Source organism: Gossypium arboreum, chromosome 10 (genome assembly GCF_025698485.1).
Source record: "Gossypium arboreum isolate Shixiya-1 chromosome 10, ASM2569848v2, whole genome shotgun sequence".
In the NCBI taxonomy this organism is placed as follows: Eukaryota; Viridiplantae; Streptophyta; class Magnoliopsida; order Malvales; family Malvaceae; genus Gossypium; species Gossypium arboreum.
In genome coordinates this window covers 58,416,000-58,433,848 of record NC_069079.1, presented here as the reverse complement: position 1 = coordinate 58,433,848, position 17,849 = coordinate 58,416,000, and the positions used below count along the sequence as shown (strand labels likewise).

General features: G+C 33.8%; 1 protein-coding gene across 4 annotated transcripts; it reads right to left on the bottom strand.

Moving 5' to 3' along the window:
- Positions 1-199: 199 nt before the first annotated feature.
- LOC108465522 (protein BLISTER-like) lies at positions 200-14,613 on the bottom strand. Of its 4 annotated transcripts, XM_017765852.2 has the most exons (14): positions 14,098-14,613; positions 12,852-12,996; positions 12,453-12,779; positions 11,670-12,277; positions 10,604-10,723; positions 9,816-9,881; positions 8,720-8,830; positions 4,369-4,445; positions 3,274-3,341; positions 3,041-3,151; positions 1,789-1,946; positions 1,584-1,652; positions 908-1,063; positions 200-661 (listed from the first exon to the last, which is right to left on the bottom strand). In XM_017765852.2, the coding sequence occupies exons 1-14, from the start codon at positions 14,161-14,163 to the stop codon at positions 575-577; spliced, it is 2,169 nt and encodes a 722-aa protein (XP_017621341.1). In that variant the 5' UTR covers positions 14,164-14,613; the 3' UTR covers positions 200-574. The 4 variants fall into 4 exon arrangements, with proteins under 4 accessions (XP_017621341.1, XP_017621340.1, XP_017621348.1 ...); XM_017765851.2 differs by having other exon boundaries at positions 11,670-12,247; positions 12,453-12,996; XM_017765859.2 differs by having other exon boundaries at positions 11,670-11,779; positions 12,453-12,996.
- Between the last annotated feature and the right edge of the window lie 3,236 nt (positions 14,614-17,849).

Here is a 17,849-nt window from a genome sequence, read left to right as displayed (position 1 = left end):
CCAATTGATACACAAAATCAATCATTATATCATAGATACATTTTCACTAAAAAAACTGTAATAATCAGTTAAACATCTAAAAATAAAATAGTAACATCGAATGGCATAAAATTTTCATGGCAGATATTCGGAATATGGGTATCGTATAGCTTCGACCATTTTTTTTTTTTTTGAAGAAAAGATGCATCAGAGGCTCTACTTTAAAGAAGCATAAATTTCTAATGCTTTTAAGCACTGAAATTTGTTCATTACAAACACAATAAATTGACAGTACAAACTTATGGGCTTCTCTCCCTAATACCATTTGTCAATTATAACTCATTACAACATTCACTGCAACGAGGGCGGGTTTTCTTTATTGCCTTATCTCAAAACAACACACGTTAGATTTAGCAAATCTATGGCAACACCATCATCATAAAACTCATTACCTTCTATCAAAAAGAATGTGTTTGTATAGCTGACTCGAAAATATACAAATCACGACCTTCCTCACATCACCAAAAGGAGGTATGGCAAACCCGAAATAGAAAACTATACGAAAATATGAACTCTCTTGCCAAGGTATCTAGTTTCAGTAGGAAAGCCGCATGTTGGTTCTCCATCTTGATGGCCCACCTGGAAAGAGCTTCATAATCCATCCTAAGACCCTTTCCACCACCTACAAAGAAATTTAAATGTTACTTAATAGCTTGCTTTCTTTGGAACTCCTAGATATCTCTGTTGTCATCAAAGTATTTCGTAGTTCAATTTTCAGCAATGGTCGGATTGTTAATGACATGCATACAAGCAGGGCTCAATCTTCTCATACAAGGACTCAAAAGTCCAAAAGAGTACCATGGACTTCACACCAGAGTAATCGTGATACATGATCATGTCACAATAAGAGAGAGAGTGCGTGTGGTACCTCATCACCCTCATCGGCATATGGGGTGTTATCATGCATCATTTTAGACTCATATTGTCTAACTGGGATGTGCTCGCCTGCCATGCTTTGAGCTGACAAAAGCTCTAATCTTTGAGTTTGAGCTTCAAGTTTCCTAGACAACTCGTTGTTCAACTCCTTCATTCATCAATAACAAGAATAATAATAATAATAATAACAACAACAACAACAACATTCAGACGCACAAACATATATGATACAAGAAAAACTCTGGTGGTAAAGTTGTATTCTAAAATCTAGGAAAACTAGGTTGAAGTAAGAGAGTTGGAAAATGGAGAATAACCCTCGAACAAGACAAGTGATTATTAACAGCCTGAAACTAACTGAACTAAATTTCCTGCCATTTAATTTCCCACATATCATATAAGAGCACTTGAAAGAAGTTCAGATGCACATAAGAATTATGTAATTGAAGAAAAAGGAAATACAATAGTTAAAGAAAACTAGTAAAATATAATATAGGCTGCCAACTAGCATGCTCTAACCAAACAGAAGAACCATTATAAGTAAAGATGTTCTTAAATTCCATTTCACTCGAAGTAGGAAACTAGTAATTCAGAAATGTTCAATAAAATCTGATACAGTGCCTCGCAACAAGAACCAAATGCGACTAGATGTCAAAGATCAGGTTAAATACCTTCAGCCTCAAACTTTGAGATAACTCAGATGAGAAAGCTTGTGCTAGTTCTTCTTTCTCTAATGTTAACTGCAAGAATAAAGGTTCCTCAAATCATCATGACAGGAATAGCGGCCACCGAATTCCAAAACTTAAATTCTTGATTGGCCAAGGTGTAAAACATACAACAGCCACAAGAAAATCCAAATCATGTACTAGACGATACCTCAGAAATTAGACAATTAATGTTCTGAATCATTCTCATTTGATCAGGAGGAATATAAACAGAAGCAGCTTCAAATTGTCCATCTTCAGGCAGCAAGCTCAAACTAGAGGCATCGTTACTGATATTCTCCCTATCATCAGTAGCAGCATCTATGCTTACTGCGAAGTTCAGTAGATAAAAATCATAAGTTAAATAAGGACCGGGGAAAGTAAAAACAACTTAAAATGTCACTACTATAATTGCTGATTGGACTTCTCATAGTTGCTTTAAAGCGCCTTGTCAAAAAGCAGTTGAATGCTTATACATTCAATTTTCCTTCTATGAAACTTGAATTCAAATAAGGATGTTGTTATTGTCTGGCACAAGTGAGTTCCACTTTCCTACAAGTAAAGCTATATATGTTGATACACTTATATCCATGCGTATTGAAGCGCTTAACTCATGTCTGACACATTACCTTACAGAAATTGAACTAGTTTAAGCAACTCATCTATCATTCTCTTGAATCTTCCACAAGATCAAATGCTTCAAATAAAGAGTTTCTGTTCTTTTTTTTCTTTTTCCCTCTTTTTTTGCATTTTGAATTTAATACAATAAATTAAAGTTATCATTAACAGGTTCTCTGATTTTTTTTTTCTGTGTTTTGAATTTAATACAATAAATTAAAGTGTCATTGACAGGTTCTAGAAGATTATAAAAGCCAAATAATATTTTTATGATGTCCTACATAATTATAAGTCAAAAGTGACTCCTGGAACAAACTAACTGGCAACTCAAATTTTGGCATTTAAAAGTAATGTCCAACATCAGCCTTTGTGCTTTTAATATACACCAGCAATACATCGCTTCAACCTTAAAGGCATCAAGGCATGCATGAAAACTAGAAATCCCTAGATTTAATATTATGTAAAAGAATAATACTTTAACCTAATTTCATGCTCCAAACCACCTCACATATCATACTAGAAATTCTAGAAAACCAAACCCTCAAGCAAAAAGTTAAAACACTGTAGACCTGCAAGAAAGGTTTTTGTTTCTGCATCACTAAGCTTCAATACACCTATTCAACTTGCAAGGGTGTAAATTATTAAGTACAAATTGACCTTAGCACAAGATTGACTCTGGTCAATAATATGCTTGTAATTGGGAATAAGCTTTGTAGCCTCTGCCATACCTAACTTGATTCTGATTCAGTAAAATAACAGATGGCTGTTTATGTATGTACTAGCATGGTTAAAAAGAAAAAGCATACTTAGATCCTCTGTTGAAGTCGACATGTCCTTACTAGCAGGATTCTTAGTAACATTGAAAGGCTTCCCAGAGACGGAGGCTTTTCGTAGCTTAGACTGAAGCACCCTCTTCTCTGAGTTGAATGAATCAGAAAATTAAATAGCAAACATATGGCTATCATATAAACAAATATTAAAAGCTTAGATATAAATAAATATCTATAAAAGCAAACACACAAGATATTTAGCAACTAACCTTCTAGAAGAGCTTCAATAGTTGATTCAAAATCCTGACGCTCTTTCTCTATGCTTGACATTTTCTTTCTGAAAGATACAGAAGGAATAATATGAGCAACAACTACTAGAGTACTTACCATGAAAGTATATTGAAAGGCTATTTCAAATTGAAAAAATAAAACCCAAAAACTACTAAAACTCAAATGTTATTAATTCACAAAAACAAAAAGGAGATTAGTAACTACAAACCATCTCCTCCCAGCCCAAATTCTTTCTTCTCTTCTTTCTATTTTCTTTATTTCTATTAAGTACAGATAAGTTTTCTGATGCATTTAACAACAATAATTTACATGGCATAAACAGAAGTTAATACTCAAACAAATTGGTTCCTAGCATCACCAACCAAAGCATGCTCTGGGGCAGTATAACATAGGGTTAATATACTATTTGGAATTTGAGTTTGGCTTCAATGGTCAATTTGGTAACTGAGTTTTACCAATTTGATACTTTTCTTTTTTCTTTGTTCCAATTAAGTACCTAAGTTTGGCTTCAATGTTTAATTTGGTATCTAAGTTTTCCTTTGTCTCAATTAAGTACCTATACCTTTTTTACTAGAACACGTGTTAAACAAACATTCATTGGACCACACGATGCCACGTGGTATGGGTACCAAATTGGGGGAAAAAACTCATGTACCAAATTGCATACTAACCGTATAACATATAGCATCAAGAGATCTTTTCTCAAGCCAACATAAAATTGACTTAAATCATTCAATTGCATTCTATATGTAATCTTTAATGATATTAATGCATCGATTAAAAACTTAACATGCAATTTTTTTTTCCTCATATTTTCTTTTTCTTTTTGAATATATATATCATGACAGCTTTAATTGGATAATTATTTCTTAGACAATCAGACCACGGGTCTAATAATTGCAACAATACCCTTCTTGAATCTATACCAGGGCAATATGCATAAGCATTATACTTTGGATTGCAGAAGGCAGATGACATATTCAGTTGGAGAAACCAAGCAGAAGAAATAAGAAAGCAACTCATGCTGAAAAGATAGATCCCAAGTCCTTTAACAAAGAAAAACTGAAGCATACTTGAAAAAAGAAATTTCAGCATCTGAGTTCTCCAATTGCCTCTCTAACTTCAGCTCATTTGACCTTAAACTAAGTGCCTACAAAGGGGATATTAAAAAGAAATGTTAATCGAGCTGATGCAAAATGTGATGCTACTCCAGCATCAACAACTTTATACAGATTCATTCAATAGAAGATAATGCAAAAATGCTAATGGTATCACCTAAACCAAGCAAATTAACAATATCAAATATATATAATGTACAAATTTAGGAAGAAGAATTATTCTTATTTCTTCTAATCTGACTACAGCCTTTTAAAGAATAGCAGGAAAAATAAAAAGGAAATAATCTCTAGAAATTAGCCTATCCCTAAAAATTAGTAATTTGATTATGGCTAATAGTACAAGGAAATTCCTAGAACTAAGGTAGAAAATCTGCTTAATTTAAGGAATTCCAACACTCCCCCTCAAGCTGGAGTGTAGATGTTAATCAAACCCAGCTTGCCCATAATTTCTTCGAACATTTTTCTGCTCAAGCTTTTGGTTAACACGTCTGCTACTTGTTGTCTTGTAGGTAGATATGAAACACAAACTTCCCCTTTGTTAATTTTCTCCGTAATAAAGTGGCGATCAATTTCCACATGCTTGGTACGGTCATGGTGTACAGGGTTATGAGCTATGCTAACTGCTGCCTGGTTGTCACAGTATAATGTTATAGGTTTTGTATAGGATAATTTTAGTTCTCCCATTAGCCGTTGTAACCACATTCCTTCACATATACCGTGGGACAAAGCTCGATATTCAGATTCAGCACTGCTGCGTGCCACAAAAGATTGCTTTTTACTCCTCCATGTCACGAGATTACCCCAAACATAGCTGCAGGAACTGCTTGGGGAGCGCCTGTCATTAACTGCCCCTGCCCAGTCTGCATCAGTGTAGACTTCTATGCTTCGATTTACATCTTTCTTGAAATGCAACCCCTTACCAGGAGTCCCTTTTAAGTATCTCAATATCCTGTAGGCAGCTTCCAAATGTTTCTCCCTAGGAGCATGCATAAATTGACTTATAACACTTACTCCAAAAGCTATGTCCGGACGAGTGTGAGAAAGATATATAAGTTTTCCCACTAACCGTTGATATCTCCTCCTGTCTACCTCTTCTCCATCCTTATCAGTTCCTAATTTAGGGTTAAGTTCCATAGGAGTCTCGGCTGGTTTGCAACCCAACAGTCCAACTTCAGAAAGTAGATCAAGAACATACTTTCTTTGAGAGATTGAAATACCTGCCTTTGACCTTGCTATCTCCATTCCTAGAAAATATCGAAGATTCCCCAAGTCTTTAAGTTGAAACTCAAGACTTAAGAACTGTTTTAGTCTTTCAATTTCAATAGAATCATCCCCTGTTAATATTATGTCATCTACATAGACAATGAGAATACAGCACTTCCCATTATCCGAGTGTTTGTAGAATAAGGTGTGATCAGCTTGACCTTGAGTATAATGTCTACTAGTCATGGCTTTAGCAAAACGATTAAACCAAGCCCTAGGGGATTGCTTTAGTCCATACAAGGACTTCTTCAACTTGCATACTTGGCCCTTGCTTCCTTCGAATCCAGGCGGAAAATCCATGTAGACTTCTTTGTTTAATTCTCCATTGAGAAAAGCGTTCTTTACATCCAATTGGATCAAAGGCCATTCTAAGTTGACAACAATTGAGAGAAGCACTCAAATAGTATTCAATTTTGCCACCGGTGCAAAGGTTTCCTCATAGTCCAACCCATATGTTTGAGTGAAACCCCTGGCCACAAGTCTAGCCTTGTATCAATCAATGCTCCCATCTGGCTTAAATTTTGTGGTGAAAATCCACTTACAACCCACGGTCTTCTTCCCAGTAGGTAGTTTAGATATTTCCCAAGTTCCATTGTCTTCAAGAGCCTTTATTTCTTCCAACACAGCTTGCCTCCATTTGGTTGACTTAAGAGCCTCTTCTATGTTTTTTGGAGTTTCTATAGAGTCAACATTAGAAACAAAGGCATTGTAGGATTTAGACAAGTTTCCATAAGATACAAACCGAGAAATGGGATGTTGAGTGCAGCTCCTAGTGCCCTTTCTTACTGCAATTGGAAGATAGATGGAAGATGAAGGAGGTGAAACTTCTTCCTCAAGACAGTCCTCGGGTAAAGATGGCATTGGCATGTTGTTTCTCTCTCAGCGGTGATGTCTCCAAGAGTATACACGAAGCCCCTGAGTTTTTTCTTGTTGTTTTTCAGAATGAGTAGGCTGTTTTTCTTCATTAGTATGGTTAATCACCCTTGTTTCCAAAATAGGAATAACAGTGGCTGTAGGATTTTCAGCAGGTCCTGTAGTGATGGTAGGGCTGATAGAGCCTTGAGGTATAATGAGAAGATTGCTCAAGGCCTGATCTTCACTAAGTATCTCCCCCTGAAGATGAGAGGCTGAAAAATATGGCTCATTTTCGAAGAAAGTAACATCAAGGGACACAAACATCCGGTGTAAGGTTGGAGAGTAGCACTTGTACCCTTTTTGTGTAGGTGAGTAACCAATAAAGACACGAGTGTGGGCTCTAGGATCAAGTTTAGATCAGTTAGGTTGATGGTTGTGGACAAATGCTTTGCAACCAAATGTTTTGGTTGGGAGATTAGGAACACGAAACAAGGGAAAATTTTTTTGAAGAGTATGTAAAGGTGATTGAAAGTTTAATACCTTAGATGGGAGTTGGTTTATAAGATAACAAGCAGTGAGGACAGCTTCTCCCCATAAATACTTTGGTACACCCATAGTAAACATAAGAGCACGAGCCACGGCTACAAGGTGTCTATTTTCCTCTCTGAAACCCCGTTTTGTTGAGGGGTGTCGGGACAAGAACTTTGATGTATGATTCCTTGCTCAAAAGATAAGGACTTAGGATAGAATTAAAGTACTCTCTCCCATTATCGTTCTAAGGGTGTGAATATTTGAATTGAACTGGGTTGAATCATTGAATGAAAATTTTGAAGACTCTAGAGACTTGGATTTTCTTTAAGGAGATAGATCCAACAAACTCTAGTGTGGTCATCAATGAAAGTTATGAACCACCTAGCCCCTGTGATGTTTTTTACTCATTGGTTTCCCATAGTTCACTTGTGGATTAAAGAGAAAGGTTGAGATTGAACATAAGGTTTCAAAGGATAAGGGACACGAGTGTGTTTAGGCAGTTGGCAAACTTCACAGTTCAATGAACTTATTTTCTTATTTAGAAATAGTAGAGGAAACAATTTCTTCAAGTACATGAAATTTGGGTGTCCTAGTCTACGGTGCCATAGCATGATAGAATCTTCTTTTGATGTAGATAAAGCCATCCCTTCTTGTGAACTGTTTTTGTTCCAAACATATAAGCCATCATCAACTTTAGCAGTGCCAATCATCTTCCCCGATTCTTGTTCCTGAACCACACAACCTAAAGCAGAAAATTCAACAAGTACTTTTTCATCCTTGGTAAGCTTGCTAATTGAGAGTAAATTATAGGAAAGATTTGGAACATGTAAAACTTTATCAAGGGAAAAATTTTCAGTAAGTCTAACTGTCCCCATTCCAGCTACCAGCGAGTAAGATCCATCAGCTATGCGAATCCGAGAGTGATCATGACAAGGTAAATAGGTGTGAAACAAACTTAGATTACCTGTCATGTGGTCGGATGCACCTGAGTCTAGTATCCAGGAAGTTGTGATAGGTTCGTGTGTAGTATTTAAAGCAGTACCGTGAATAGCTAGTGACCCACTGGCTGTAGGAGTCCCGAGTAGTTTATGAAGAGCCTCAAGTTGAGTTTTGGTTAGCCGAAGTTTATGAAGAGTCTCATAGGAATTTTCAGTGTCACCCATGGGAGTAGGGTTTCTAACAGAGAAAACAGAACAAGAAAAGAGAAGAAAGAGCAGGATCTACTGAATTCCTGATGCTCTTGATACCATGTACAAATTTAGGAAGAAGAATTATTCTTATTTCTTCTAATCTGACTACAGCCTTTTAAAGAATAGCAGGAAAAATAAAAAGGAAATAATCTCTAGAAATTAGCCTATCCCTAAAAATTAGTAATTTGATTATGGCTAATAGTACAAGGAAATTCCTAGAACTAAGGTAGAAAATCTGCTTAATTTAAGGAATTCCAACATATAAAAAGATTAAAGATCCACTCAAGTTAAACTGACACTTCAAAACCTTAAACTTCATTGCATGCCTAAAATACAACCATGCATATTACAAGGATAGCAATTTGCATATCTCACAGCATTATTATCTAGAGGAGCAGAAATTTTAATGTGAATAGAACGATATTAGAAAAGGAAGAAAACCTTCACCCATTAAAATAACTTCTTACCTTCTCTTCTAAACTAATGACTTCAGAAGCCAATATTTTGGCACGTTCATCGGCTGCATTACATTCCAGTCGTGCATTTGTATATTCCATTTTCAAAGACTCGAGCTCCGCCTGCAAATATCAAACATCAGACATGACAGAAAAGAGCAAAAGGACAATGCAATAAAATGTCAAAAACATTTTTAAATAAGATTTCTGACACCTTAAAGCTCCCAAACCCATTCAAACATTACAAGACAAAGAACACAAGAAAATAAAATGCAAATAGAAGGCCCACATGCAGCATAGCAGTTTACAATGCACAAACCTGAGCTGCATTGTATGCAATGGTTTTTTGGTTGACCATTGCAAATAAAAGACTATCTGAACTTTCCACTGCACGAGCAGATTGATAACACCAAAGTGCACATTGTACCGTATGTGCTTATTTTCCCCTATGAAGATAACACCAATAATGAAATAATGTTTTATTTAATCATATACTCAGCCATCATGTAAACAATGAGGTAAAGTCCAGAATAATTCATAACCTTCATATTTGTGGATCATTTTTATATGTTAAAGGTAAAATGGCTATTTTTCAAATTCAATAAAGAAAAATACTTTTCTCCCATCTCTACTGAAGGATAATGGCTATCATTGTTAAAAATCTCTATAAATCTCAAATTCCATAAGCCAAAAACCTAAATTTTCAGCACAAATCGCCTATGCTGAAAAAGGAATTTTTATAATGTATTGCGGCGAACATAGCTTGAGAAACCTGTTTCAGCCATGGTAAAGGGAAACTGCAGAATAGGAGCATGGGTAGCATTTAGTGATGAATGAATCTCTTAAAGTTCAATGTTCCTTGTATGTACTTTGTGGTTAATAGATACGAGTAAAAATGTGAAAGAAAGCAATAGGTTTTGATATTTCAGAAAAATAATTATCAAAGCAAGGCCATCCAGGTGCATATGTGCACACATGAAACATGTCATGTAGACACACCCTGCTTTAGCTATCTGACATAAATGAACCTGCAGTCAGACAAGATTCAACCATTCCTATGTACAACTTGAGTTGATTACCAGTACCCTAAATATAACAAAATACTAACCAGTTGGGCCTTGATTTCTTCCTGTAACTTCTCCATGTCATATTTTAGCTGATTGACAACACTTCTCTGGAGAGAGGAAAAAAATGTCAATAGACAATATAGAGATTTTTGAAAAAGTCTCAGCATAGTGATTGGTTGAAAATTATGAGATTGAGCGTCTTTCAGGATTTCATAAAATAAACTGCAATGAAAAACAATGAAGACTGGCAAACAAACTGAAGGTTTCTGAAAATTCATTCTCCTCATTGTTTCAAGACATTCAATCTCTTTATGAACACGCGTAAACATTTTAAACATTACAATTGGTTTTCCTCTCTCCAAATATGCTCGTTCTCGGGGACCTTCATCCACCAAAAGTTAAAACCAAAATAAGCATAGAAAAGCCGATTAAGTTATCAGTATATAACCCATTCATTTGAGGAAAGGGGTCCAAAAGAATCTCCTAGGATAAGAAACTATACTTGATATACTATTGGTCATATACCATAATCATGGTTACATTGATATGTTTTATTTAATATCCTTTACAAAAGGTATAAACAAATTGGCTGAACTAACTCATTATTTTTACAGGCTAGTAATCGATGAAGTACAAACGGAGTAGGTATTACAAGTTCTTTTGCTGTATAAAGTATAAAATATATAGGGGGAAGTCACATTTGTTTATCTATTATTATTACATTTATTTTATACTAATCATTTTAGTAATTGATGAAGTACAAATGGAGTAGGTATTGCATGACCACAACATGCTAGCTATGCTGCAATTGTCATATTTGGAAACAAACCTGTTGATTATAGCTATCAGTCAAGGATGAATTTTCAGCAGCTAAAGATTCTGCTAACATACGTGAAGGCTCAAGAGCTCGTTGCAGAGAGAACTTTTCCTGGGTCAAATCTTCAATATGCTACAGAATAAGGCTAAATAATTAATAAAGAAAGTCCAAACAAAATATCCAGGAAGAAGTCAATAAACAAAATCAATGTGATGAACAACAAAGAAGAAATATATAATTTTCTACATTATAAGATACGTGAGTTTGTATGTATCTAAGACACTTTGAAACATAGGACGTTTTCTCTCATCACTAGAAACTTTATACAGTCATTACAGTTTATCCACCTCCAAGATATTAACATGTATTTGGCTTCAAAACAGAAATATGGATTATAGCTAAAATCCACAAGAATCTATTCTTCCTTTCATGTGATAAACAAATTTACCAATCCCAACCATATGACACCCTACTCTAGCACATGCACCTCACAGAAATACAAGACATGGATCTAATAAGGATGCAAATTTACTTATCTATTATTTCACCGTAAAGGAATAATAATAACAACCCAGCCCTATCCTCAAACTAAGCTCTAAACTTCCTTCCAAGATTTGTCAGCTCTGAGAGCAGCATTGTGTATAATCAAGCTCATTACCCTTGTAAAATACAGTCCCTTTTCCTTTTGCTTTCAAGAAATCACAAACCTTTCCTCTCCTGAATATTTAATGCCTAACAATTAACAACTACATAAATCCCTGTATAGCTATAGGAAACAATGGTTTCATTCATTCTTAAGGTTTCAATTTAAATCCATATGCTAGTATAAATTTCATATACATAACGGAATGTCAAATTGAGTCAGAAGAGTTAAATATAAGCTAGCAAACCTATGATGACATATTTCTAAGACATCAAAAAGTTCACTTCAAAAAATTTTTATTTATGTAATTAAAGAACTTAATCTTGCAAGCAATGTAATCAAAACTTGGAAGAATAAACAAGAATCATTTGAAAGCTGGTAATTGTAGCACCTACAGTAAGCTCAAAAAGAAAATAAATAAATAAAAAAATCTACCTGCTCCAAAGCAGCAAAATCCTCGTTCTGTTTGGCTGAGTAGTACTCATGCTTCTTCTCTGAGATATTCTCATTCAGCCTTAGAAGGTCACCATTACTTTTAGCAGGAACTGCAAAATGACCAGGAAACTCACTGGCACTAGGAAAAACAGGGGACTTTTGTTCGGAGAAAGTTCCCATAGTTTCACTCTCCATTGATGGTTTATCTAAAGGTGATGATCGAATAGCATTCATGCTATTAAACTGCGAGCTATGGGAGGGAAATGCATATTTTGTAGGTTCATTATGTTGAAAAAGAGACCCAGAAGGAGCTTTGGATAAATTAAGAGAATCAAGGAAAGATGGACTAGATTTCCTAGAACTAGTATCATTTGTGGCTGACTGCAGTGGCATGTAACTTGTGGAGCTTTTGGCATCAAAACTGAACTCTGAAGATCCAAATGTCCAAGCGGATGGACCAGGCACACTTGGAAAACCACTAGAGTAACTGCTAAATGTTCTTTCTACAGGTTCAGAACTCATAGGTTCCCTAAATTCTGCACTGCCTTGTAAGCTCTGCCCAACTTCAAGGGCAGATCCTGTTATTCCCAAGGTAGATTGAGTAGAGTCTATAATTAAACACGGAACATTTAATACTGCACCAGGTTCTTAGCAAAAGAAAACTATGAAAACATAGATAACTATTAATTCTAGTCATTGTAGTTCATAAACAAGCATAATCACAATGAGAATTGATAAACTAAACATTACTTTCATAGAAAGAAGATAGTACAAAGCTATTACCTAGCAAGCTGCTGTCACTGGCCTTACTTTGCAGTGAATTCTGTGGAGATATTTTAGTAACAAAATCTTCAGAAGAAAACAGATTTACAACTGCAGAAGCCTTCATAGAACCATCATCTTCTTTTGACTTGGTATCTTGAAAGTCATTACTCAAGTGTTGTGTTTGTAATCTATCATTAAACAGACCACCATTCCAGGAAGCACCATATTTCTCATTTTCTTGACTTTTTGAATGCTTCTGCACTTCGGTAGAATATGAATAATTATCATTCACTAAAACAGATGGTGTAGCAAGCATGTTCTTTGAGTAAGTTTGCTGACTTTCATCTGAAACATCATTTATTTTATTGTTGTCATTAATTATCTTTACATAAGAAGGATTGGGTCCATTAGATGTACCAGCTCCATCAAAATCGGTGACTCGACCATCTTCAGTTTCTAATAGATGTTTATCATTTAAGATAACATCTGAAGCATGAGGCTGGGTGGTAGATGCTGCCTTCTTGGCTCTGTCAGCTGCCTTTTTCTTACGAAATTCCTCAAGCTGCAGATGAAAGGAGGTAAGAAATGTAACAGCCCATGGTACGTACAGTCCAAAGAATTATCTGCTTGTTTTCAAATCCATTTATGAAAAAAGATGCAACTGAACCTTTATTTCTGGGCATAAATCCAGTGTTGTAATTACAGAAAATCCAATCAACCACTAGTACCATTTAGGAGGATATTAACTTATCAGAATAAGTAAAAAGGTGCAGCCGTGCAGCGTGCAGAGAAAAGAAGAATACAATTCTAGAATGGGATATCTTATTTGTTTTTGGGCCCTACCACTGAACCATCACCCACATAAAAGCATCACTGAACCAAACAAAAGAAGAGTTCCAAAAAACAAGAGCTAGTACAACCTAACACAAATGAAGAATGGGATTAAGACACATCATTTGGGAACAAAAGCATAACAGCAACTTTAAACTCCATCTCTATCGGTTGCACAACTGAGATACACTCTTCATTTGAAATCATTGTTCTTAAGTTTCAGACAAGTATTATTGCTTTAGTATAGCGTCTCAAAACCCCAAAGGAACTTCTACATTCTCTCTATCTTGTATAGAAACGTTAGTATTGCTCTCCATTCAAATATAATGACATAAATAAGTTCTCAACTCTAGTTTAACGATAAAAATTGAAGCATTGACCTATTCCCTCTCTCTGCGTCACCTTACACAATAAAATAGAACTATTGAAGGTATAAAGGCAGTGAAACTTTCCAAAGGTGTAATCTAGAAAACTAATTAATGCCATATACCCTCAGTTCCAGCTAAGAACGCCCAAAACATTGCTAAACAATGTAAATACTACAGATCATATCTTAAAATGCCAAAATATTCCCTCAATTCCAGTGAATAATTTGAAATAGATGCCCTAAATCACTGAATATATATGCCTAAAATCGAAAAGCAAACTTTTTTAAATATGGATTGAGTCTACCAGAACTTCAGTTAGAAAAATCTGCATTGCACAAGTAACAACCATTCAAAAATTTACAAAATTGAATCATAAAATTTAATGAGTAACAAAATTAAATGACCAAGTCGAAATCATATTCCAGAAGAGAAACCAATAAAATTAAATAAAATTCAGTTAGTACCCGATGCTTCCCGGCTTCTAAATGCTCTTGTTTCCGCGAACTAGGCAAGACCTGAGCCGACGCCATATCGGCAAAAACCCCGTCAAAATTTCGTCAATCAAATTCTAACTCTAAATTCTCACCCATTAAGTCACGAAAGAAATGCCAACCGACAAACAACGAACACTGATATTATTGAATTCCCTAGTTCACACACAAAGATTCCACGAACAAAATCCTCCTACCCCAAGAATAGATATTCGAAGCAGATGGATAGACTCCAGATTCAATAAAAAGGCAAAAGAGAAAAAAAGAATTGGTAACGTTAAGATGAATTTGAAATTTTTGAAATTATTAAAACCAAAAAGAATTCCAAAAAGTAAAATGAATAAGAAAATTAAAAGAAAATAACGAAGGTGGATGGTAGGATCAGATCGGAGAAAGGGGAGGTGGGTTATTTGGAATCGAAGCGTGAGACGGATCTCTCTGCATATCTCTAAAATTGGTATTTTGTTTTTTTCCAAATTTTATTTTATATAGGGTAATTAATAATTTCTAATAAATTGTTTCTTTTAATTTAACTAATAAATTGTTAATATTGAAATTTTAGAGCGGGGACCAGCAGAACCGTATTATATGTTGCGAGGGTTAGTTTAAAATTGTTTTCTGGAAGTGTTTTGAATATGATTGTAAAAAGTGTTTTAAAAGTTTATTTTAAAATTTAAATATTTAATCGTTAAAAATCATTTTGAAAATTAAAACTTTTATTTTAAACATTATTTTTTAGCATATTTGTAAAATAAAATATATATTTAAATAAGAAATTTATTAATATTATGATATTTCAATAATAATATAAAATAATAATATTTCAATTAATATTAATTATTTGTATATCAAGGATAGTTGAACCGAAAAAATTTAAAACTAAATTTGATAATTAAATTTGAAAGAAATTTAATTTTAAAACTAAATTTCATAATTGAAATTGGAAAATTTTCAAAGAAAGTTTGAAGTTGTGTATTAAGTCGTGCCTTTCATTACAAAATGAGAGTCTTTTAATAGAGGGCTCGTGTTTCTTTACAATGAAATTATTACAACTATTCCTTTTTCAGACTATCATTTTTACAAAGAATATATTCTCTAATTACAGACTTTTTTTTCTTTTTTATAGAGAATCTTCACTATTTATTATAGAGAATCTTCATTTTTCATTGTTGAGAATATTCATTGTTCATCTTTGTTTTCTCTTGCAAAGAATTGTTCCTCTTTTACCCTGTTCATTTTTAATTTTTTTTTATACTTTTGGTGATTGTTACTATAATGATGTCATTCGCAAAATACACCATTTTAGTCAAAGATGTTGAGGATTTCTTATCCTTCGAGTCAAAATCCATGGACCTAAGCATCTCAGCTATAAGTTTTTTTTTTTTTTTGTATTCCATTTTGGTTTTAGCTTGAGCTAAAATCGTACTTGTAGTTTATTTGCCTTGGAGGAATTTTGCTATAATTTGATCCAGGATAGCAGACTTGTATAGTCTTGGGGTTTTATTGAAAAATTCATCCAAATACTTGGAATTATATTTGTCATCATTAAATTTGTCGTACCATTTTGTCCTAAAATTTCAGACTAATAATGGATTCCCATGTAAGAATCTTGTTCATATGAATAACTCCAAGAAACAATAGAGGAGAAGCATAATTTTGAGAAGAAATGAATATTCCTGTAAATATCTTTTTGATCAGGTTCGGGGTTCGGGTTAGAACTTGCCAAAAAACTTGGGCCATAAGCCTTGGATTTTTGCTGATAGGGTCTTAAAAGAAGATGGTCCATACCAGTTCTACCATTCTTAGAACCAATTGGGAAATTTAAACTAGGCACCATATTTAAAACATAAGAGTCATGAATGTTTCATATGTTGATTATTGATAAGGAAACCATTATACTAGGCTGTTTGATAGTCCTAGTACATTAAATATGGATAATGGTCTACTTCAGTAGTAAATTTAGTTGGGAACTTCTTTGGAGAATTTGGGTTTTCACCCCAATCTCTTGATTGAAGAATTTTAATAATTTGAGTTGTCGAATGGATAATAAAAGTTGGATTTTTTGGATCGATGTAATGTTTGAACGATACTAACCCATTTTTAATCAGTATGTTTTCATAATATTGATGCGGTTTTTATAAATCTGATGGCTTGAAGTGTCATCTTTTGAAAAAGTTCTTTAATAAGAATATATGGAGGTTTTTCAAAAAAAATTTCCTCCATGATAAAATTTTTTTCAAAACATTTATTTGGGAAATATTGGGAAGATTTTTGGGTAGCAGTCTACAGAGATGCTACTTCTTTTGTGAAATTTTTTTGTAAAGATGTTTCTTTTAAAAATATTTTTGAGAGATTTTAGTTTGTGCAAAACAATCTCTCTCTTTTTTTCTTTTTTTTTGAAACTTTTATCGCTTCAACAGAAATTTGCTTGAGAGGACCATATTTGATTTTGGACCATATCCCTTTTCCTTTATCTCGGAGTTTTGGGGGCATTTTTGGAGAATTTCTCTAGTAAGGAAATGAGGCAAAGAATTAGCTTCTTCTTTGATGTATTCAATGTCCAAATCAAATATGCTCAAAATTGCTTGTCATTTTGTAAAAATCTATTTTGAGACAATATTTTGAACATTTTTTTGTAAAACTTCTTTTGCTGATTTGCAATCAATTCATAAAAGAAATTTTTTGTAACAACTTATTTTCAATGGTGTCGAAAACAGTGATTTCCAGATAATAATTCTGACGTATGAGTCCATAAATATTAATTATTTAATATTTACAAGGTCATTAGTGTTATATTGAATTTTGGCCCAATAATTTTGATGTTCGGCTAGTTAATTAAGGAAAAATGACTAAATCGTAAAATGCATAAAATTTCATTATATCATTGATTAGTACTAGCTAAACACATTATTTAAGTTTGTTTAGGGGTTTAAATGGTAATTATGTCATTTTTATTAACATGGTACGGTTAGTGAATGTTTATGTCATATTTTTATATGTTAATTAAATATTAAAATGATAATAATAAAACTAAAAACATGAAAATCAAAGCATCATATTTCTATTTGGTTTTCTATCACCGAATCTCCATTGTTGAAGGCTAAAGAAGTTCGGTCAAGACTAGCCTTTGCATGTAAGTTAATTTTATACTCGTTTTTCATGAATTTTATGTTTTTGAAATCGTTGTAACTTAATCTAGCTAGCCCAATGACTATTTTGAAATACGGTCAAAGTTTTGAAAACTTGACATTGATGTTCTTAATCTAGCTAGCCTAAGGACTATTTTGAAAACTCGTTTTTCAAAGTTTTGTAACTTAATCTAACAGTTTCACAAGTTAGTACCCGGGCTAGCTAGAGTAAGCTACAACGATCTCGAAAACGAAGAAATTAATAAAAAAGGGACAAAAATGCATACCTAATCAAACAAACAAAGTGGCCGAACCCTAGCTCAACAATGGCTTTTTTTTCTCCTATAAATTCGGTTGATGATGATGAATATTGATGATGGTTTTGTTTTATTTGATTAATATTATCATTATTTTACAATTTACTTAATTAACCTTAAAAATTAATCAAAATTTCAATAATGCCAAACCATCACATTCCACCATCTTCATTAGTGGTTTAACTACCATATAAGAACCCTTACTTCAGGTTCTATAGCTATTTAATATTTTTAACTACTAGAACTCAACTTTTGCACTTTACTGATTTAATCCTTTTTA

What these genes read in the sequence shown, in the direction of transcription:
- LOC108465522 (XM_017765851.2), bottom strand. Translation starts at nt 14,163, where the DNA reads ATGGCGTCGGCTCAGGTCTTGCCTAGTTCGCGGAAACAAGAGCATTTA. An exon ending in CTGATAGCTATAATCAACAG is followed by an intron (nt 9,882 to 10,603) that starts GTTTGTTTCCAA and finishes TCCTCTCTCCAG; the next exon opens with AGAAGTGTTGTCAATCAGCT. An exon ending in GACTTCAACAGAGGATCTAA is followed by an intron (nt 1,947 to 3,040) that starts GTATGCTTTTTC and finishes TGAACTTCGCAG; the next exon opens with TAAGCATAGATGCTGCTACT.